The 23,835-nt window shown below is 35.5% G+C and overlaps 3 protein-coding genes and 1 long non-coding RNA gene across 13 annotated transcripts; 2 read left to right on the forward strand and 2 right to left on the reverse strand.

Annotated features, from left to right (window-relative positions):
• Positions 1-5,932: 5,932 nt before the first annotated feature.
• Positions 5,933-12,683, reverse strand: LOC109791535 (protein pns1). Of its 8 annotated transcripts, XM_083062456.1 has the most exons (8): positions 12,372-12,683; positions 12,065-12,163; positions 11,639-11,779; positions 10,543-10,610; positions 8,073-8,227; positions 7,678-7,989; positions 6,690-7,591; positions 5,933-6,566 (listed from the first exon to the last, which is right to left on the reverse strand). In XM_083062456.1, the coding sequence occupies exons 1-3, from the start codon at positions 12,681-12,683 to the stop codon at positions 11,744-11,746; spliced, it is 447 nt and encodes a 148-aa protein (XP_082918582.1). In that variant the 3' UTR covers positions 5,933-6,566; positions 6,690-7,591; positions 7,678-7,989; positions 8,073-8,227; positions 10,543-10,610; positions 11,639-11,743. The 8 variants fall into 8 exon arrangements, 6 of the variants coding, with proteins under 6 accessions (XP_082918582.1, XP_082918578.1, XP_082918571.1 ...); XM_083062452.1 differs by lacking the exons at positions 12,065-12,163; positions 12,372-12,683 and having other exon boundaries at positions 5,933-6,206; positions 6,294-6,566; positions 8,073-8,117; XM_083062445.1 differs by lacking the exons at positions 12,065-12,163; positions 12,372-12,683 and having other exon boundaries at positions 5,933-6,206; positions 6,294-6,566.
• On the forward strand, positions 10,909-11,775 carry LOC145950759 (uncharacterized). Its single transcript, XR_014428618.1, has 3 exons — positions 10,909-11,220; positions 11,314-11,499; positions 11,647-11,775. It is a non-coding gene; the product is annotated as an uncharacterized LOC145950759 (long non-coding RNA).
• Positions 12,684-12,738: 55 nt separating the features above from the next.
• LOC145949244 (uncharacterized) lies at positions 12,739-13,878 on the reverse strand. The gene is made up of 3 exons (XM_083070352.1): positions 13,783-13,878; positions 12,867-13,448; positions 12,739-12,798 (listed from the first exon to the last, which is right to left on the reverse strand). The coding sequence occupies exons 1-3, from the start codon at positions 13,876-13,878 to the stop codon at positions 12,739-12,741; spliced, it is 738 nt and encodes a 245-aa protein (XP_082926478.1).
• Positions 13,879-18,492: 4,614 nt separating this feature from the next.
• LOC145950762 (uncharacterized) lies at positions 18,493-22,419 on the forward strand. Of its 3 annotated transcripts, XM_083062467.1 has the most exons (7): positions 18,493-18,666; positions 18,775-18,896; positions 19,025-19,070; positions 19,204-19,271; positions 20,965-21,288; positions 21,537-21,638; positions 21,726-22,419. In XM_083062467.1, exons 5-7 carry the CDS (start codon positions 21,001-21,003, stop codon positions 22,266-22,268), a joined length of 933 nt encoding a protein of 310 aa, XP_082918593.1. In that variant the 5' UTR covers positions 18,493-18,666; positions 18,775-18,896; positions 19,025-19,070; positions 19,204-19,271; positions 20,965-21,000; the 3' UTR covers positions 22,269-22,419. The 3 variants fall into 3 exon arrangements, with proteins under 3 accessions (XP_082918593.1, XP_082918589.1, XP_082918598.1); XM_083062463.1 differs by having other exon boundaries at positions 18,493-18,896; XM_083062472.1 differs by lacking the exon at positions 18,775-18,896.
• Positions 22,420-23,835: the final 1,416 nt, after the last annotated feature.

Here is a 23,835-nt window from a genome sequence, read left to right on the forward strand (position 1 = left end):
TCAAGGCCAGCTGTCGTCATCAAGTGTCCTTTTCCTTCTAATAGGGATGTGTAAATTCAGTGACTATTAGAGATCACTCCTCGGGGATAGCCCGACCCCCGAGCCTCGACAGGGCACATGTTTCCACTATAATTATAATAAAATCATTCTTCATTAATTCTTTATTGCTTCTTTTCTTGCTTGCAATAAAATTCTAAACCACGTTATTTAACCCTGTTTGAATAAACATAAGTGAGGTTAAAATCGTCTTAATAAAAATAAACCCGCATCTTTTTATGTGGAAGTGTGTGACAACTTGGAGCACCTTTCCTTGGCCTCAATAAGTGCCATCATGGATAAAGAAATCCTAAAGACAAAAAGCTCGGCAGGAAACCCAAAAAGGGGACTGCGCAAAAATAAGAGCAAAAGACCCGCTAGGAATCCCACAGAAGGGTGACCTAGGCAAAAATTAGGGTTACAAAATAATGAACAAAGACAAAAGCCCGCTAAGACATCACAAATAGGTGTTTTAGGCAAAAGTTAGGGCCGTCAAAAAAAAAGAAAAACAAAATAAATCCATGATGGTACCATCAATTGAATTCAACAAGGAGCTCAAGAAAAGCTATCCAAGTTGTCAAAGCACAATCATTAATAACAAAGATGTGCTTAACTTCATAAGTGTTTAATCGAACAAACCTAAACACAATAAGCCTACCATTGGCCAGCCATTCTTACAAAATCCATTTTTCAAAAAAATAAAATAATCCTCTCTAAAACACAAACTTTTGAAAATATATCCTTTCCTTCTTTTCTCTCTTGTCCCAACGATTTTTGAATAATCTAGTGGAAACATGGAGATATAGTGGTCAATAGGAGGGTTGACACATCTCTTAAAGAAAGGGAAGAATCATTTGGTTGATGACACCAAAATCAAAATACGCATCATTCCTCGGTAACAGAAATCGGCAGAGCACAGTCCGTCTGGAGGAATGGCAAAATCCAAACAGAAAAACGCATCGGTTAATTCTTTTGAAAAAAGAATCAAATAGAATTAGGTGCATCATACCGCATACATGCATACAGATGATAGGTGTACTGGAAGATCACTTATTCTCTATTTCACAAAAAAAAAAAAAAAAAAAAAAAAAAAAATCATCAATCAATGCGCCCGTATTGAGTTTAATACGGGCGTATCAAGGTGAACGTTGAAGCAACGTTTCGTATTCAATACGACGTATTAAACACAATACGGGCGTTTTGACGCTCAATACGGCCGTATTCCATTCAATACGGGCCGTATTGATTGCCACATTTGTACAATAACGGTAAAGCCAATACGGCCGTATTATATTCAATACGGCCGTACTGGCGAAAACTTCTCTATAAATAAGCCTCCCCCCTCTCATTTTTGCATACCAATCTTCATTCTCTGCATATTTTGTTTGTGAGTGCACCCTAGACAGCTTCTCAGAAATGGCAGAGTCATCCCGAAAAAGACAGAGAGCCCCAGCTCGACGTGAGATGACGGATCGACACAGGCAACGGCTGGAGCTCATAGAAACATTCAACTTCGAGCCGTCAAGGGTGCTCGACTTTGACCTTCTCCGAGCAGTGGGCTTGGAGGATGATGTCAGGGGTTACTTCGGCAGCATAGGATGGGGATTTCTCCTTGATTCCCCTTCTCAGCTGTACTTGACAGCCACGAAGGAGTTCCTGGCCTCCGTCGGTATTACTGAGTCGATGAACAGTTATGGGGAAGATGTCTGCTCGGTTGACTTCTGGATGAATCAGGGGTACCGCTCCTTGACTTTGGACGAGTTCAATGTCCAGGCAGGATTTTTCAGCCGCACTGATCAGCTGGAATTTCGTGATGCCATATGCGAGTGGCCTGATCAGTGGACTCCGGTTGACATGTGGAGATTGCTCACTGGCCGAGAGGATTACCATTCAGGGGTAAAGGGCTCCCGGCTTCCGACCGCTCTTCGGATCTGCCACAAGATCCTTACCAGTACTATCCATGGCAGGTCCAAGAGCCCCGAGTCGATTACTCGTCCGGACCTGCTGGCATTATATTGCATGGCCACCGGACGGAAGGCCAACCCTGGATATTTCTTCCTCGAGCATGTGAAGAAGCTGGGGACACGAGAGGGAGGAGAGTCTAGACAGGGGTATATCTTGGTCGCCCCACTCCTTTCACAGCTGGCGGAGACATGGGGATGCCCCGATGGCGAAGAGCCAAGGGCGCTGGCGCCAAAGCTAATCGGTGCTACCACTTTGATTAGCATGAGGATCATTACTAGATCAGCTGGAGGGTTTGTACGAGTAGATGGCCCCGATGCCTACGCCGACATCCTCAATGACCTCGACTTTGAGGGTAATGGCAGCCCACAGCCAGAGACCGGCACCTCGCAGTCGGATAGGGCCTACTTTGATGCCTGCTTTGACGCTTTACAGCAAAGCATCGATACTCGATTCGATGCTTTTCAGCATAGCATCGGCACATGGCAGCAGAGTACAGATGCTCGACTAGACACCTTGGTGCAGGGGTTTGACAACCTCTCCGTCTGGATGCATCGTCGCTTCCCGGACCCGCCACAGGACCCGCCGGCAGAGGAGTGAAGACCGGCTTCTGTTTTCTTGCTTTTTTATGCATTAGTTTGGTTGGGCTTAGCCCCATTTCTCAAATTTTCCTTGTACAAATTCATTTTTAGTAATGAAATTTGCCACTTTTGAATTCAAAATTCTCTAGCAATTTAAATTCTGTACAGCAAAAGCCAAAAACATAAAAAAGGCAAAATACAGAAAAAGCCAAATCAGAAGAAAAGGCAAAATACAGAAAAAGCCGAAAATAAAAAAGGCAAGGATACAGAAAATCCAACAAACAGTTTGTACAGAATAACTGAGCCTGGAGAGGCTTACCAAAATACTCCTCATCCCCCAACTGTACAGAGTAAATGAGCCTGGAGAGGCTCGCAGAAATAATACTCCCCAGAGAAAACCTCAACTCAAGCTCATGGAACGAATCCCCAGCAAGAGCTATCAAAGCAAAATCGACGCAATCCCCAATGGAAGTGCGATCATCCAAACAGTATATACAAGTCAAAGGACTTAACACTTCCTCAGTGGAAGATAGCTCTCCGACTCAAAGCGCTGAGTGAGGCTAAGCCTGCAGAGGCTTCCTAAATAATACTCTGGGATACATAAGATCCCTCATTCCCCAATCGCCTACTCAGAGGCATCCCTGCAAAAGGAGAAAAAATCAAAAAATATCAGTAAATATTTCCCAAGCGGAATTCGGCATGCAGCCAATCATCAAACATCAAGATAATTCGCCTACTCAGAGGCATCCCTGCAAAAGGAGAAAAATCAAAAAAAAAAAAACATCAATAACTATTCCCCAAGCGGAATTTGGCACTCAGCCGAACACTGAACTCCAATTCCTCAGTCGCCTACATAAGAGGCACTCCTTCAAAAGGAAAAATCATAAAAAGATCAATAATCATTCCCCAAGCGGAATCCGGCTCTCAGCCTATCATTGAATATCAAGATGATCTGCCTAACAGAAGAGGCCAATCACAACCAATGACAAAATCCCCTGGCGGATAACAGCCTACACAGAGGCAACAAAATCCAAAAATTAAAAAGAGTTACCCGAATAAGGATAACCGGGATACTCCACCAACGTCAAAAGGACGTCAGCCAAACATAAGGCATCGCTCAACTCAGAGAGAAAGAGCATCTGTGTCTATACCCCAAGGAGTCAGAAATTCCCCAAGGGTACCAACAATGCAATGCAAGTTGGGGCGCAGGAACCTGTGAATGACTGCACATCCCCTAGACGGATCCCTGCGTTATCCAGCCCTCAGTGGCACAAAATCAAAAAAACAACCGTCGAAGCAGCATCGTGGACTGTGGAGACAAAATCATCACAAATCCCTGAAAAGGAAATATTCACGCTACCCCGTCGTCACAAACACGGAGGTATGCAGCTTCCGGCTCGAGCAATGAGCGAAGCTATCTCTGGAAAGGAGATACTCACTGCTTACCGTTGTCACAAGGGTACTTAGCTTCCGGCTCAAACAAAGAGTGAAGCTAAGCCTGGAGAGGCGGTACTCACAGCTTCCAGCTTGGGCAGCAAGCAAAGCAAAGCCTGGAGAGGCGAAACTCACACTGCTCACCGTCGTCACAAAGGTGCTTAGTTTCCGGCTCGAACAAAGAGCGAGACTAAGCCTGGAGAGGCGAAACTCACACTGCTCACCGTCGTCACAAAGGTGCTTAGTTTCCGGCTCGAACAAAGAGCGAGACTAAGCCTGGAGAGGCGAAACTCACACTGCTCACCGTCGTCACAAAGGTGCTTAGTTTCCGGCTCGAACAAAGAGCGAGACTAAGCCTGGAGAGGCGAAACTCACACTGCTACCGTTGTCACAAGGGTACTTAGCTTCCGGCTCGAACAAAGAGTGAAGCTAAGCCTGGAGAGGCGGTACTCACAGCTTCCAGCTTGGGCAGCAAGCAAAGCAAAACCTGGAGAGGCTACTCGACAATTTTCCACCGGAAGACGCTACAAGTCAGAAGGTCGGCGCATCACCCGGACAATTGGGTCAACTCCTTTACTTGTCAGCCGATACACCAAAAGGCCGTCCGACTAAGTAAAGGGGGGGCAGCTGTAGACCCCTAAAATTGTCCGGGTCGGAAATAAAGCTTGAAGACTCTCGAAGACTGAAGGAAGATCAGCCAGAAGGACTCCTGAAAGGCCCTAGGAGGGTTCTCTGTAGGTCTAGAGGTCTTAGAATAGCTCAAAATAAGGAAGTGGAGGGAATGAAGCCCAATACGGCCGTATTGAACTTAATACGGCCGTATTGAAGCTTCAATACGGCCGCAGTGAACTCAATACGGCGTATTGAAGTTTCAGAAACTTCAATACGGCCGTACTGAAATCAATACGGCCGTATTGAAGCTTCAATACAGCCGTATTGAACTCAATACGGCCGTATTGAAATTTCTGAATTTCAATACGGCCGTATTGAACTCAATACGGCCGTATTGAAGTTCAAAAATTTCAATACGGCCGTATTGCTTCTGTAGGCCGTATTGCGCCTATTCCCTATAAATATGACGTCAATTGGACGTCATTCCACACTTTTTTCACATAGTTTTAACCCTCTCCTTGAGTATTCTGGGGTTTTTGAGCAGTGTTCTGCCCTAGAAATCACTCGGAGAGTTGATCCGACAAAGTTCTTGAGCCCCGAGCCATTTTGCTTGAGGATCGAACCTAGTCGAAGGGAAATCCTCCGGATTTCCATAGTTAAAAGTTTTAGGAAGGAGCGAGCGAGCTTGTAGAGCGAGGGAACGCCAAAAAGCTTCCCAGTTTTACTCAATATATAAAAGCACGCTTCAAGAGGTTTCTTCTTAAATCCTTCCTTTTACTGCTTTCTGTGTGCATATTTAAACTGTCATCATGTAGATAGTTAATTTATAATCGCTTATAATAAATAGGGGTAATTTAGTAATTTTACGTTGTTATTTTAGAAAATAATCTGTCATAGGGAACCCGAAAGGGGCGCTGTGGGGTGCTAACACCTTCCCCACGCGTAACCGACTCCCTTACCCAACTCTGGTTGTAATGGCCAAAGTTGATTTATAAAATCAATTGCCTTATCCCTTTTTCCAATGTTTTGAGTAAAACATTGGTGGCGACTCCACGAACCCTCCTTTTACGAAAACCACTAATCCATGGAGGGTCCCGCTTGGGATTAATATGGATTGGTGAGACATTTTAATAAATAAATTGGATAAGATCGACAAGGTCTCAGTTTGAGAACAAGTCGTTCTAATAATCCAATACATTTTCAAAAACTAAAATAAAAGCGAGCTCGACCGTCTTCGCGACCGCCGAGGCCCGTTTGGGCCGGTGGCGACAAGATAGAAAAAATATAAGTAGTGTAGAAATAACAAATTATATATGACTAATTATCATACCTTTAAAATTGTTTCAAAGCAATCATCAAAATAAGATTTAGGTACGCCTGAAGGTCTAAACCACCTATCATAATCCATAGGAAATAACTTGCAATCAGCAGCCAATGTTCCAAGAAATCCAGCAAGAAAGGCTTGTGCTTCACCAAGTGCTTGGCCTTGGTTATCAAAATCCACAATGATGCGTAACTCCCTAGGTAAGTTATTGACTCCCCTAACTTTCACCTTAATCTTCTTAACAGTGTCTTCAAAGTCTTAAATAATAAAAGTACTTAATAATAAGAAAATTTGATATAGTTTATATTACAATAATTATAAGTGAAAATACAATACTTATATACCTATTGCCTCAATAGTCCAACATTGTGTAGACACACGCCCAACATGAAGTCTAGTAGTTTCATCTTCTTGTGGAACTTCAGAAGTTGATACATGAGAAAGTGGGACATTAATAGTTGGGACTTCAGGAGCTTGTGAGGAATCACTTGGTGTGGAAAGAATTTCATAATTCATTACTAGAACTGAATGTGTTGGAGCTTGTGTCAAAGGTGCATCACATTGTGATTGAGGTGCTGATTTTTGTGGATTTCTAAAATGCTTCAACTTTGGCATGACTACATCAAGAGAAAAATAAATACAGAACAATTAAATTAAACATTATATAATATCAAAATTAAAACAAGTTTAAAATAATCAATAAATGAAATAATCACAAAATTTACAAGTCAAATTATTACCTATAAAGAAGTGCAAAAGTAAATAAATATAGTCAGACAAGTGTGAATTTCTTGCTATTTTAGGAGTCAAACTTCAATCAACTATATTATCATTTAGATGGTTTGTAGCCAATTGTACATATTGATCATCAAGCCTAGAAAATTGTTCAAGCTCTTGCTCTTCATATGGCTCATTTTCATATGCATTTTCTTCTACTTCTTCTCCCATGTCATATAAATCTCTTGGCTTCATATGTACAACAACATTCCATCCTTTATTGACTACATCATCTACATAGTACACCATTTGTGCTTGAGATGCTTCAATGAATGGTTCATGTTCTTCACGATCGCCAACATGAACCAATCTATCAAAGTTAGCACAATTAAAATTCCAACAGTCCTTTTTATACCCTCTATCTCGTGTAGTATCATCCCATTTACATTTGAAAAGGATAACACTGAATTGACCATAGTATTTAATCTCAATGATATCTTCTAACTTCCCATAATATGGTAAGTCTGCTTGCCTTATGTTGCCATCAATGCTACTTGAAACACATGATGTGTTAGATGTTAAAAAAACACCACTATTTTGTGTTTTTAGTCCCTCTTCGCAAGCCAAGGTTCGAAATTTGAACACATTAATGTTATATCCAATAAATCTTCTTGCATTATCCAAAGGTCCTCATGCTAGAAACTTTAGATCAGTAGACATTTCACTTGTTGTGTCTGGATTCATAATCTAGAAAAATTGGAAGTCAAAGTTTAAAAAAAATGGTAAAAAAAGATATCTAACCACTAAATGACTAATCACCCTCTTTCTAAACCAATCAACAAACTTTTTATTGACTTTCTTCTCTATCTCCGTAGATGAAGGACTTCTTCCTCTTGAACTCCTTTTTATGAATTGTCTAAATTCACTACATAAATAATTATTATAATCAATGCACATGGCTATAATATTTTAAGTAGACTAATAATAATAAGTTTATCTCATTTTACTCACTCTACAAATGGTGTGACTATTGTGTAATTGAGGAGCACATACAGATGAGCTTGCAATTTTTGCATTGGAGTTAAAGTGAACATTGAGCAAGCTCCTACTGGTTTACCAATTTGTGGGAAGATAGAAGACATAAAAGAAGTCTCATTATCAATTGGATCATCACAAACACATTTAGGTTTATTGAACCTTGTCTCAATATCTTCAATGTACCGAGAACAAAAGGTAAGGGACTCTTCAGCTAAATACCCCTCAGCTATGGATCCTTCAAGTTGTGCCTTATTTCGCACAAAGTATTTTAAGTGACCTCATTCCCTACATAAATGATTAACAATTAGAGAGCACTAGTAAGATATTTGTAATATGACATCAAAAATTTAAGCTATTAAAATGTTTACCTCTCCACTGGATACATATATCGATAATGCATTGGGCCTCCATAACTGTGAAAAATGACGGAGGGAATAACATTTCTAAGTGGAATAGTGTAACCATAATGCGATCTTGGAGCAATTGAAGTTCTGGGAGATTTAAGCCTTTACCACACAGCATTCTAAAAAAAGAACAAAACTTCACTAAGATAGAAGTCACATGGTTTGGAAACAAGTTATGAATTGCAAGTGGTAGCAATTGTTCCATAATAATATGGAAATCGTGACTTTTCAACCCAGATATTTTGTTAAGTTTCTAATCAATACATCTGGAAATGTTACTTGAGTAACCATCTGGTACTGTAATAGTCTTCAAAGTTTCCAAAAATAACCTTTTGGTATCGCGGGTCAGTGAAAACAAAGCAAGGTGATATCTTCCATTATCATCTAGCCAAATATCATGCCTTAAGCCTATTTCTTTTAAATATTTTTTGGCATTAAGGTTGTCTTTTGATTTATCCTTCTCATGGAGAAATGTATACATCACATTGTCACATATATTTTTCTCAATATGCATAAAATCTAGATTATGTCGCAACAAATTAGACTCCCAATATGGAAGTTTAAAGAATATGTTTTTTTATTCCACTGTGCGGGTTCTTGTCTAGATCTTTTTATTGTTCCATTTTGAATGGCTCCACTTCCAAATGTAATATTAATATGTTCCACTTGTCGAAAAATGTCAGATCTATATAATTTTAATGGTGGGTTTCGTTCTTCTGTGTTTTCATTAAAATGAACACGATTCAATCTAAATTTATGATTTCTGCTTAGAAAACGATGGTGACCCATATAACACCATTTTTTACAATTTTGAAGGCAACAAGGTTCCGCATCAAAATTGCAAGTCGGGCAAGCTAATCCTGTGTGTGTTCCAACCAGATAACATGCCTAAGTCAGGAAAGTCACCAATTGTCCACATAAGAGCTGCTCGCATTCTAAAATTTTCATTCAATGATGAGTCGTAGGTATCCACACCATTCCATAACTCACATAACTCCTCTACAAGAGGTTGTAGGTACACATCTATGTTATTTCCAGGACCTTGCTTTCTCGGAATGATCATTGATAGGATGAATGAAGTGTGACTCAAACATATCCAAGGTGGAAGATTATATGGAATTAAGAACACTGGCCAAATGCTATAGGAAGAACTCAAGGTCCTAGCAGGATTAAAGCCATCAGTAGCAAGGCCTAAGCGACCATTCCGAGGATCTGAAGAAAACTCAAGATTGATTAAATCAAAAGTCTTCCATGCCTCTCCATCTCTTGGATGCCTCATCAACCCATCTTTATTGTTTTCCAAAACATGTCATCTCATATCTTTTGCAGTCTTACAACATGTGAATAATCTTTGCAATCTTGGTTTCAATGGAAAGTAACGTAAAACCTTTGCGGCTAATTTTTTCTTCTTCTTGGGTTTCCATCTAGATTTACCACAATCCTTACAAGCATCCAAACTTTTTTCATCATCTCCCAAATACAACATGCAGTGTTTTGGACAAACATCAATTTTTTAATAGTTAAGACCAAGCTTGTTAATAATTTTCTTGGCCTCATAAACAAAAGGAGGAAACTTTGCTTCTTCAAATGCGTCTTTCAACAAATCCAATATCATAGTCATTGCCCTGTCACTTAATCCACACAAAACTTTTATATGGTATAATTTGATTATAAATTCCAATTTTGTGTATTTGCTTCCTTCATACAATGTTTGACTCCCATCATTTAAAAGCTCATAAAAGCCATTATAATACCACCTTAACTCATCATTTAATATTTCATTTTCATTTAATGGTCGTGATGCACCTATAATAGAGGCATGTTGCCTGTATTGTTCAAATGCGTCATTCATCATCATTTCCATTAGATTTTGAGGTTGAACACCACAATCTTGGAAAACATCTTCCATTTGAGAAGATTCCAATGCTCCCTTTTCACCATGGAGATCCCATATAACATAGTTTTGAGGAAATGGTTTATAAAGTAAGTGATCATCAACTATGTCTCTAGTTTGCCATTTCATAAACCCACATTTTGGACACGGGCATCGAATCGTATCTCCTACAGCTCCATTCTTAAAAGCAAAATCTAAGAATTTATTCAAACCAATGGAGTAATCAATTGAATTTTGGGGCTTTGAAATCCATGACTTATCCATTATTAAGGATACCTAAACAATTTTATAAGAATAATTTATCAAGCTTTGCTAATATAAAATAGTATAGTATGCATAAAATAAAGCAAGACCACCACAAAATTATAATATAAACTATATAAAAAAATATAATAATTATTCAAACTAAAAGTAATGATGAGTGGAAGGAGAAGCATAACCTAAGATTCAATGCTAGCTTTTATGTTACAGCTACTACCATGTGAAAAAATAATAATCAGACATTTTGAATAAGAAATAATGGAACCAACAAAAAGTTACCTCTAAGAACCAATGGAACCAGCAGTGTACCAAAAATGCAACAATATAAGTCTGACAATAGAATAGAGCTGCCAACCAAAGACCAAGGGTATAATTAGAACCAAATGAATTATAAAAAAAAATATAACTAAGCATTTATTTATTCATAATTTATTCATAATATTTAATTTGATATAATATTTTTATTTTCTCGTACTCAGACAATTGTATTAAATTATCATTCAATATCTTATTTATATATATAACAATCATACTAAAAATCCGAGTAGATTCTAATTAACAAAATTAGCAAGTACTAATAAACACATATAAATACAAACAAATATAAACACATATTTATACAGACATGATACAATAAATATCTGGATCTGGGTTTTTCTTTTCTTTATTCCTTGGATTTCATTTTCTGGGGTAGTGTTGGATCATTCTTTTGTCTCATTGTGTACTTTCATGTGTTTCAGATTCATTTTGAGGACACTTGAAGAAAATGGAAACAGTGTTGCCTCAGAAGCAAGCGGAGGAAGCAATAGTGGCAAGCTTAAACGAGACAAAGAGTGAAGTTGGTGTGAGGGAAGAAGCAGAGAAGAAGTTGCAAGAGCACTCCAGCTTCAGCTTTAAGAGCCTCCTCTGTCATGGAGGCTCTATTTGGGACGCATGGTTCAGTTGTGCTCAAATCAAGTAAAATCAAAATCACCAAAATAAAACAAACTTTATGATCATTTTGTTATTTTATGTCATCTTCCATGTCTAAATTAATTGGTCATATTTTAGGTGGCTCAAGTGTTGTTGACACTGCCCTGTTCCTTCGCTCAACTGGCCATGCTATCCGGGGTTTCGCTTCAGATTTTCTATGGAATCTTGGGAAGTTGGACAACATATCTAATCAGTGTCCTCTATATGGAGTACCGTTCCAGAAAGGAAAAGGAAAATGTCAATTTTAAGAATCATGTCATTCAGGTATTCTCATCAACACCAAACTTTTAAATTAAACTTGTGTTTTTTCACATTACATAAAATTATTCACAAATACCACTATATTAGAAGTATATGACTAATATCATATTAACTATTAACTATAGTCTAAATTGAAACTCACTGTTTCAGTGGTTTGAAGTGCTTGATGGGTTGTTGGGTCTGTATTGGAAAGCAGCGGGATTGACTTTCAATTGTACTTTCCTTCTCTTTGAATCTGTGATTCAGCTCATAGGATGTGCAAGGTTAGATCCTTTCTTAATTTCTACAAAAAAAAAAGGGTTAATCTTATATGGTTTTGTTCTTATTACACAACAAAACACCTTTAACACTCTCTTCTGGTTCCTGTTGCAAAAACAACAACATATATTACAGGTTTCTATAAAATAATATTACTATTATATAGTCATGTAATAAAAGTTTATTTTAGTGTCACATCACAAAACATCATTGTTTTGAGTCTTTTGACCAAAACAATGTATGCGCGACATTAAGTCAACGTTATGATTGTTATCTAAGCTTGATATATCTGAAGCTGCTCCAAACGTACAGGGATGGTGCAGTCAAATTGAGTGCTCTGTGGATTCTCTGCATAGGCAACATAGTAAGCTGAAACACATGCTTGTGGCCATGACATTGCCAACCGAAACTGCATAGGAGAGGACATGTAAAAAATGAGATGTAAGATTATGATCATACTAATCAATATTTTAGAAAACAGGTTAAAGAATATTTAATAAAATAATTGAATTACATGAAAATGTAAGTGCTAATTGATTTTCATCTTTCTGGTATATGAGAAAGAATGAGTGAGAGAAAATATTCTAGTGATCAAATGCACCATTGTCATTTCTTACCATGAAGTAACCAATTAAGAAAGCATAAATGGATATTTCTGTAGCATAGCTCTTGTGTATTACTATGCTCCAAATTCCACTCACTAGGCTACACATTGCACCCCCTGCCATTCCACTAAGGAAACAAAATGAGCCAGTGAGATCCAAGTCTATGAGTTGTTCCAAACCAGCCCTATTGAAAATGTCCCAAGTGTCAGAGGATGCCTGCACGAACCCCTTTGTATAAACTCCAACATGCACAAAACCCCATCTGTTTCCACGGGTTACAAGAAGTGATGCAATACCCATGTAGCAACTAACACATGAAAACATGACTTCACCATTATCTCCTCCAAGGGAAACACTTCCAGTTTGGTACTTAACTGTGTCATGCAATGCCACTCTTGTGTCCATGATTTCTCCCCCAAATAAGTGCATATACTTCACCCTTGAAATGGTAACTTGCAACACATTCTTCAAAAATTGCATGGTCCACCCCAGGCTCAAAAGGATCACCAAGATGAGCAAGGCAGTTAGCATGGTTCTGTTTTCAATTGCTCTAGCTCCTCCAATTCCACACACCGAAAAACAACAATAAAGAACACCAATCAGAGTTGAATAGAATGCCCACCTCATGCTTTTAGCAGGAGGATTAGCTATTGAAACTGACAAGATTCTCTTTGCATAATCAAATCTAGGACTGACCCAACAACCATAAAGGGATTGAATTAATGCAGAAACCATAGCAACAATACCAACAGCAAGACTTGGTGCAGATCCAATGTATACAAACATAACCCCCATTGCACATGAAAGAAGGGGACTCAGACAAAATGCTGCTCTAATAGCCTTTGTTGGATTCCTAGCTGTAATCCATTGCCATTTGAAACCAACAATTCCACCACATAATGTTGCTATTAGGAGTGGAGGGTACCACTGCTTTGGGTGGAAATGGTGGCTGCGAAAGGCATAGACAAGGCCATAGATGGTGAGGGAAATCACCAATGCTGCAATTAGGAGCAGGTTAAGGTAGAAAAGAATCTTGAAGACCTTCCCCGCCAGTGTTGCGTTTGGAAAGCTTGAACTTGAATCTTGTGCCTGTACAAGGAAAAAAAAAAACCAAGTTGAGATGGAAAATTTTCAATCAACGAAGGTGTATAACAAATGCAATGGTTATATTTCTAGCTTACATATGAAAAAAAAAAAAAAAATCTATGGAGTTGAATAAAAGCAAATGTCTGGTCTTATTTCTAGACACATTAAATGGCAAGAAAGGACAAGAAATGTTGTATATAAAAAGAACCTTGATGGAGAAGGAAAAAACGGCAAAAGAGTAGCTAGGAGAGAGAACCAAAAACTCGTTTGAACAAGAAGAAATAAAAAACAGATATGAATATGATAAAGAAAAAAGAATTAAAGAGAGAAACAAAACCTTGATGGGGTTTGTGGATGAAATCCACTCTTGTTGAACTTGTATTTTCTCTTCATCTGTGACTTTGATCACGTTGAAGTTGTTCAAATTTGTCATAGTGTGGCAATTTTATTATTAAATGCACTTAGAACTTGGAAGTGCGCATACAGGATTACAGGGTATTATTGGTTTTTGATTCAATGTTTTTGGCCTTCTCTGCAGTGAAGGAAATTTCTTTGGAAACTAAACGATGTAAAAGTACAACAAAGTCTTGTAATCTTCTTGCTTCAATATGTAGAACTTGTGCAAATTGAAGCAAAAGATCAAGTCCACCTGACACAGTGAAGTGATTTCCAGGGGAAAGCGACGAGACTTTAAAAGTTCTAAGGAAAAGGTGAGATAAAGCATACGGCTCTATTAGTTAGTTCTTATCCATGTTGGGAAAAGAAGCAGCCTTCAAACAGCCACAGCGGAAGCATACACACAAAAATAGAGAAACAAAAACAAACTCATTTTATTTCTCTCTACTTACAATTTTTACAAGGACAAAATTGCAAACCCTCTCATACACAAGTTTTTTTTGGAAAAACTTGGAAACCTTCATACACAAGTTTTCTAGCAAAACTTGGAAACTCTCTCATGACACACAACTACCCAAGTCCCCAATACACCCATTGGAACCTATGTTGTTGTGGTGAGTAGACACTAACTATCACCTCTTATTTATAGTAGTAGTCTACCACTCCCTTCTTCAAACTACATGATGTGGGACTTTGGAGGATACCCACACACTTTGGGCACAACATTCCTCCCTTCAAGACTCTCCAATGTGGGACTTTGGAGGATACCCACTCTTTGGGCACAACAATCCACTGTTGATTAGTTTGAGACGTGTGAAGATATTCAAAACTTTTGCACGTAAAATTTGACTGATTTATTCCTTTTATTAAGAGAGATAATAAGTGCATAGAAAAATTGAAAAAAATCTGAATTTATTATTTTCTTATTATATTTACAAATAAATAAAGTTTCAACGATATCCATTTAATTATATCTGACAGTTTATTCCTGGTATAAAAAAAAATCAGTTTTTTTTTTCTTTATTTTAGATTTAGATGCTGCTCAATTAATTAGAAAATTTTCTAAACCTTGGCTTAATAGTCACTCCATCACTACAGAGAATGTGTTGTTATTTCATTTGCCGGTTGTTACAGACAAATCATTTTACATAGGTTATAATGATTTTCGCATTCGGATGTGAAATTAATATTGTTTCAGCTGATATATATGAATCAATGTAAAAAATGATTTCTTATATTGATTAAAATCAAACCTAGTTTTTTACATTAATTAAATTATATCATATTTAATATAGTTGATGTCAAATTAAAAAAGTTTAATTATTATTTTTTTCTTTATAATTTCATTTTTTTTTTAGTTTCTATAATTAAAAACATTTTATTTATTCTCTATACATTTTAATACCTTCTACCCTCTAAATATTTATGAAGTATTAAGACCCATCCTTAATAAAAGATAAAATAGAAAAAATTCAATTAAATGTGTAAAAGGATTCTTATGAATTAGAAAATGACTTTTTACATCGATTGAAATAGTACCCGGTGGAAACTAGTCCTTTATATTGATTAAACTACAACATATTTAATATACTTGATATTAAATTAAAAAATCTAATAATTATTTTGGTCTATATAATTTAATGGTTTTTATTTTTTAGTCTTTATTATTAAAAATATTTTACTTTAATCCTATACATTGTGATAACTTTCTACTTGAAAACATTTATTAAGCAATATCTTACAAAAAATTTGTCCTTAATAAAAGATAAAATAAAACTCTCAATTAAATGTGTAGTAGGGTTATATGTCTCATTTACTAAATAAATTAAAAGCTCTTAAATATAAAAGGAAAACGAAACAAGATATAAGTTTGTAGATGGATGCACAAATTGACTTTTACCAATTTTCAACAAAAGTAAAACATAATAAAACAAACTCTAAGTCTAAAATAAATATCCTCAAAAATAATATTGTGGAACTAATGGTTCTCAAAAAAGATATAAAATAAGCATTAATATCCTCTAGCTACTGAGTCACACTAATAAGAGCAAGACTCGTAAAAAGATAAAATCATCTCATAATACGTCAAATGTCTCAAACGTTTCACGCAAGGATCTCAAGTCAAACATTAACATTTTATATCACACAACGCTTAACCAACTCATATCACATCACACATAATCATCTCTTCTTACATATATATAAAGTTCGCATGTCATGCCTAAACATCTCATATCATGTGCATCATACAAAAGCACCTCATATCTCATATGGATATAGTCTCAAGCACAAGGTCTTATAAACATAATTTCACATCTTCATTATAACCCACTCATAACTTATTCACAAATATTCCCTCTCATACATTCTCTTTCTTAACTATTAATATAAGTATCTCAAATAATTCCAAGATTAAACACTAAAAGATAAAATAACTCACAATTACAATTCACAATCTACCTTTTTTTTTATTTATTATTATTATTATTATTATTATTATTATTATTATTATTATTATTATTATTATTATTATTATTATTATTATTATTATGCTTTTCTGACATTGTGTGGTCTAAATTTGATATTTATGATATCTAGTTGATCTTAATTTTATTGGAAAGATAAGATTAACATCCCAATTTTTCATAAATAAATAAAATAAAATAAGTTGTTTTAATAAAAAGAAATATGCGCTTAATTAATTGAATTAATTGAGTTTATAACATAAAGAAATGTTTTATTTAAATAAAGTAAAATAAAATATAGAGGGGTTATAAGTGGAGAGTATTGGGTTGGACTCTGAACCCAACCTGAAAACATATCAAAAACAAACATATAAGGGATTAAGTTTTCCTTACCCATCATTTGAAACTCTTAGAGCACTTGCAACGGAGAACCTAGAGGAGGCCACACTACAAGAATTTTGCGGATTAGCGAGGGAATTTAGCGAGGGATATAATTCCTCTCTAATCCCTCGCTAATTAGCGAGCAAATAGCTTGGATTTATATTCCTAGCTAAATTCTCTCGCTATTTTGCGACCAACCTTTGTCTCCTCGCAAATCCTTCGCTAAAGTTAGTGCTTCTTTAGCAAGAAACTTAGTCCCTCGCAAATGCCTTGCAAATCCCTCTCCAAATTATGAGCCAAAATAAAAAAAAAAAATTTCATCTTGCGAGGGAGTTTTCTTGTCGCAAATTCCTCGCTAATGAGTTATAAGTATATCCCTCGCAAATTCCTCGCAAATCCTTCGCAAATTAGGGAGGGAAATTTTTTTTCGCTAATCCCTCGCAAATTACTACAAGAATTTTGCGGATTAGCGAGGGAATTTAACGACGAAATAGCTTGGATTTATATCCCTCGCTAAATTCCCTCGCTAAATAGGAACATTTTGCGACCAACCTTTATCTCCTCGCAAATCCCTTGCTAATGAGTTATAAGTATATTCCTCGCAAATCCTTCGCAAATTAGTGAGGGAAAAATATTGTCTCTAATCCCTCGCAAATTTAGAGAACAAAAGCCTTGCAAATTAATTAATATTATCTAATATTTTTTAATTATTGAATATTTAAAAATATTTTTAGAATTATTAAATATTATCTAATATTAATTTTAAAAATTATTAAATATTATCTAATATTTAATAAATTATGATATAAAGAATAAGATTTACATTATTTTTGAAATTATACTAAAATTTTGTTAATAATAAATATTATATTTAAAAGTGAATTATTAACATTTTTATTAATTTAAATCTTGTTTTAAAACTTGTTCCAAAGCTTACGTCTTATGACGATTAGTCTTCCACTGAACCACAAGATAAAACCCATGGAATTTAATTGTAATAAGTTAGTATTTTAAAATTAATTAAGTACGGCAACAAGAATTTCTTAAAAAAAATTCTTTTTATATTATTTAAGGAATTGAAAATGAAAAAAAAAATGGGTTCGAATTCTCGTGATTTTATTGAGTCCAAAAGGCCAATTGTTGGTGATAGTGGACAAAAAGCCATCCATCCCTTTGCTGTTCCCGAGTCCATCCATACTTTCTCTCGCTGTTTACTTTCTCTCGCTGTTTCACTTTTTTTAAAGTGAATTCACGTGAAAAAGTTATGTTTAAAAAAGAAATGAAAAAAATACAAACAAATGATTATTTTTACTTTTTTACATAAGACAATTGATTAAGAAACACCATAATCAATTACTTTTGTCCACAAATGCGGTTAAAGTGTATTTCTCTCCAATTTTACAAAAATAAAAATTTGTTCCCTAATAATCTGTCTTTCACACCTAATTTTTTATTTATTACCTATTTCTACTCTCATTAAACAAAATTGTTCACTTTTTAAATATTCTAAATTATTTTTAAATCACAATATTTTAAGTAAGGTTGTGCAAAACTTCAAAGACCCGATTCATTTCTTTAACATTATAGAGTTAAAACCCATTTCCAATCATCAATAGTTTCAATTAAAAAAAAATCATAAAAAGCTTAATAAACCTAACCATTCACACTAAATTTGTATTTGTGCGAATCCAATCACGAACTTGTTGACTAATGTACCATTTTGTTTTGTTTTAAAATTCATTCATAATCATCTGCACTACAAAACCAATCGCAACCGTCCAACGCAAGTTCCCGAGTCCATCCATATGATTAACAAAACGACACTGCCTGAGGAATTTATTTTCCTTTCTCTCTGTTTCACTTTCTCGCTTTTGCATTTTCTCCTCTAAACCAAAAACCTTGCGTTCTTCAAATTCTTCTTCTCCCTTTTTCAAACATTTCTTCTATGACTCTGTGTTTCTCTTTCTCCACACTTTCAGGTAGCATTGTATTTGCTGTTTAAGATTTATTTCCTTACTTTCATTTCTACAATCTTGTTTCTTTGCTTCTTCTACTAAATACTAATCGTGAATGTCTCCACCTTTGAGTTTTGTCCGCCACTACCGTGCTTGCCTAGGGTTTGCTCTCCGTCAATGTGCGTTTGAGTTTCTCCTTAACTCATTTCCTGCGATTCTTCTTTTTTTCGGAAGTACTAAATACTCGCCTAATGGTGCGTTTGAGTTTTATTTTTGTTTATTGTCTTTTGTTTCGGGCTGATTAATCTTCCATGTAAGACTTGGATCTGTCAGCAATAATGCTTAGTAGCGTTTGAGATACTAACTTTTTTTTCCCAAATAGTATTGTGAAAGACATTGAGAACATGGTTCGCTCCTACATTGAGAAGGTAGAGTTTCAATGATTATTGTAATTAACTTTGCTTGTAATTATCTAGTAATTTGGTATTTATTATTTTAGTTCAATAATTAACTTTATATTCATTAGGAAAAAACTGATGTGTAGTTGAAATTTGAAAACAGATGGCATTGTTGTTGCAACGGTTGATGTGATTCATATCACTCGTGTGGCAGTGGCGACAGCTAGTCAGGTATGCTTCTTGAACTATGTTTATACCCACTACTTTTGACTGCATTTTTTGTTATCACATGTAAAAATGAAATGAAATTTTATGTGTGTTTCTGATATTGCCTATTGGCTTACCTGAATGATAATAGAGGGTGCTTCTTTTTCTGTACTGAGTGATAATTAATTCATTGTTTAAGGTACAATGAATTTATTATTTTTGCTTGCCACAATTTTGTTATTTTATTTTTCATTACCGAATATGATGCCATATTAGCTTTGGGGATCTCAAGTATTATTCTATGATTTCCTATCAACTCTGGGAAGAAAATCAATGCATATATAAGGGTGCCAGCTACCAAGAGTTTATGAATAATTCACCAATATCATTAAAGGCCTCTTCCAGAACTAAGTTTTTTCTGTCCTGTCCTCACATATCTATGTATCTGAGGTTGATCAATTTCGACAACCCATATTTATTTATTATTTAAAAATCTAACATAAAGTTTGTAGTTACTTAACAGGATATATAAAACTAATTTGTATTGTCATCACATCACATGTTTTCTATTTAGTTTATATGTAAGAATTCACATATTCTAAGAACCACACTAATTTAATCAAATAATTGATTAGTACTGTAGTAACTAGTAACAGTAACCATCCAATGATAAAAGAAATGTAAAACCATATTTTCTGCATAACATGTGTACTACATATATAATATTGTTTAATTTTGCGTACGTTTTAAGTCTTCTTATTTAAGACTTGATTTTTTTTCTTCTCATACGCATTATACCTACTAGCTAGTCTAGGAATATGTTTCAATTAGTTTGCACTATAAAGCATATATATATATATATATATATATATATATATATATATTTCATGTTTAATTCAAATAACATTTAAATACAGTAAAAGTTTGGACTAATGTAATTGTTAGAAGCCAAACTAGTTTTCCTAAAACGTGGAAAATAATTCAGATTCTCTTTGAAAAAGTATTTATGTATTTGACATCTTTTTATAAAAATAAAAAATAAAGGTAGGCAACAAAAACTCTCCCATTCTTTCTAACTTGCCTTTTTTTTTCTTTCTATTTTAATATTTTGGCTGCATACACATACCAATAAGATTAAATGCATCATATAGTAATCATGCCTTTACTAATTAGCTTATAAACTAATCTATCAAAATCATGATGTTGTTCTAATATAAATTAATACCCAGAAGGATCCAGATCGAATAGTTTTTTGCTTCTAAGCCTCTCTTTTGGCATCATGATTAATCGCAAGAAAATTCATCTTGTTCTCACTCTGTGTAGAGATACACATGTAGGAACCCAAAAGGAGACAACATCATCTAAACAAAGAAAAAAGATATATAAGAAGATTGTGAAAATTAGCAGATCCAAAATTATCTAAGGTTTGACGTGAGGAGAAGTAATCAGGAGACTACAATTAGGCTTCACATTGCTATATTTTAATGATTTGAGATACACGGTGATGTTGTGACAAGTAATCATGAGACCCGATCGAAGTTGGATGTTGCGAAGAGTTGATTGCTTCGGCATTGTAAATGAAGAATTCAGACAAGGGGTTGATGGTTTCATTCGAGTTGCTACAAGAGACTATATTATATATTATATTACATGTGTGTATGTATATGTGTATATATATGTATATATCAATTAATTTACTTAATTCACATTGTTGTAGAACAAGCATCGTTTTGCATCAGATTACGATCGTAGTATGACAAGGAAGGTTTGGGATTTGACATGCATGGATCGATATCCTGACTATCTATCTAAGGCAAGGACAAAGGCAAAACAAAGGGCAAATTCAGATAATATTGAAGACTTAAAGGGTCATGGGCCAAGAGGTATAAGGACTGAGATGTGGGACGGATTAGTAGATATATGGGCAACACAAGAGTGGAAAAGGAAATCTATTGCGGGTAAAAATAATAGGGCGTCCAAACCCGATGCTATGGTGCACACTGGAGGGTCAAGAAGCTTTGGACGACACTTAAGAAAAATGGTATTCATAGTCAATACTTTTTCTATTAATATTGACAATTCATTTTTATGTTAAGCTCTGTCATAATATGTTACAATTGTATGATAAATGGCTTTTGGTTCTTTGTAATATGCTTGGCTAATTATACTTGATAAAAATTTCTTTTGTATCATAAATATTGTAACTTTATACTATTATGTTTTTATTGATTGTGGTTTATTAATTAAATGTGTTTATGTATTTATCTTAAATTGCATATTATTTCACAGGAAACAGAGCATAAACGTCCTATTTCTTATGGTGAATTGTACAACAAAGTTCATAAAAGAAAAGATGGTGAATATGTCTCTAACAAAGCCAAAAATTTCATTGTAAGAGTGTGTATATATTTTTAATGTAAAAATTAAACATTGTTTATCATCTATTACTATATATACCTTGATACATTTTTTTTGTAGGAATCATATGAAAATGCTATGGCTGAAAAGTATGGGGAAGACGCATCAAAGCATCCTATAGTTGACACTAATGTTTGGACACAAATTTCTGGTGAAAATAAGAAAGGTAGAATCCACGGCATGGGTCATAGCTTAGATCTTAGCATTACTATGCATGGTTCATCTTCAACTGTTGTAGGTCCCTCTACCACACCTGTTAGAGAAGACATCACTACATTAGCTACACAAATGTCTCAAATGCAAGAACAGATGCAGTCACAATTGAATCTACAAACACAATCCCAAATGCAATTGCAGACACAACTACAAGCACAGATGGAGGCACAAGCACAATATATGCAGGCACAATTGAAGGCACAAGCTGATATGCAAGCACAAATGCAGGCACAAATGAAGGCACAAGCAGAAATGCAAGCACTTTTGCAACAACAAATGCAGGAACAAATGCAGGCACAAATGCAGTTTTTGAGGAAAGAGATATTACCTGCCTTAAAGATGCCATCACCATCATCAGTCAAAAAACTTGGGAAGAATCAAGAATGAAAATGTTGAATTCTAGTTTTTTTTTTATTTACATTAGCATTGTTAACTCACTTGAAGAGTTTTATTATATTAGTTGGTATTGAGTATTTTTATTATGTTAGTTGGTACTGAATATTTTTATTATGTTGGTAATTCAGAATTGTTTTAGTTAGCCTTTAGTATTTTTATTTTATTTGATGCAAGTTGATGACACAATAATATATTTGATATGCAAAATACAGGTACTACAATCTTGATATCAAAACAAAACAATTATGCTAGTTATAGTATGAAAAATGCAGGTAAAGATGAATATATGAATACTAAAAATAAAATTGCGACAAAATAGTGAGGGATTAGCGATGATAACCAAAACATAACAGTAAGGGATTAGCGAGAGAATTGCTAGGGAAATATTGCGAGGGAATAGCGAGAAAATTGCTAGGGAAATATTGCAAGGGAATAGCGAGAGAATTGCTAGGGAAATATTGCGAGGGAATAGCGAGAAAATTGCTAGGGAAATGTAGCAAGGGAATGGAGAGGGGTTTGTGAGGGAACATTAGCGAGGGATTAGCTACAAATTAGAGAGGGATATTTTGCGACCCCTTAGCGAGGGAATAGCGGGGAAGCTTGATCGCAAATTAGCGAGCAAATAGTAAGCATCCTTAATATAATTAGCGAGGACCTTAGCGAGGGATTGGCGACAGATTTTGCGAGGGATTGGCGACGGATTAAATCCCTCGCTAATTAGCTACCTGTATTTAGCGAGGGAATGGTCTCTCGCAATTTCATCACTATTCCGTCGCAAAACTGATTAGCGAGAGATTAGAGAGGAAATAGCGAGGGAATAGTCCCTCGCTAATATGTAATTTTCTTGTAGTGACTAGAGAGACTATGGAGTACGTAGTGACTAACAAAGAATGTGCTTATGTTGCGAAATCGTCACTCGAGGTAAGATGGGAGTGCGAAGTCAAATTCGTGGGCATATGTGAGGAGTAGGGGTAGTGAGGTGGTCCTTAAGCCTGTTAAGTTTCTAATTGAAATTTTATAGATGTTTATGAATGAATTATCATGTTGAACTATGATTTTGCCTTGTGATTTCATGCATAAACCTTGGTGAATTGATTGTGATGAATTGATGTGTTTTTGGAGGGTTAGGGTTATATGCACGAAATTGGGGGCTTTGACTTGATTGGATTAATCTAAGTAAATTGATGATCATGTGTTGTTCTACATGTGGTATAAAGTTGTTTGACTGATTAAATTAAGAAAAGAAATCTATGGATGTATTTGGATTGATTGGAGAAACCGAGATCATGTATCTCGTGATTTTGCAAAATGCAAATGACTCTATGGTAGTGCAAAATGTTCCTTTTTGACACTAAGTGCAATGAACCCAGTTTATGCACTAGGCTCAAAGAGAGCCACATCGACCACAAGGATGTAGAGCGGTCCCTGACTTCTTTGCGTTAGGCAAGGGGTATGTCACCCGAATTCATTTTGACATTTTTTTAGAGAAGGTAATGTCAGGTGCACTAGTACACAATACACATTTTACGTCGGCTATTTTAAGGGTTTTTACATCAGA

This window comes from Cajanus cajan, chromosome 1 (genome assembly GCF_000230855.2).
Source record: "Cajanus cajan strain Asha chromosome 1, NIPB_CcT2T_4, whole genome shotgun sequence".
Classification (NCBI taxonomy): domain Eukaryota; kingdom Viridiplantae; phylum Streptophyta; class Magnoliopsida; order Fabales; family Fabaceae; genus Cajanus; species Cajanus cajan.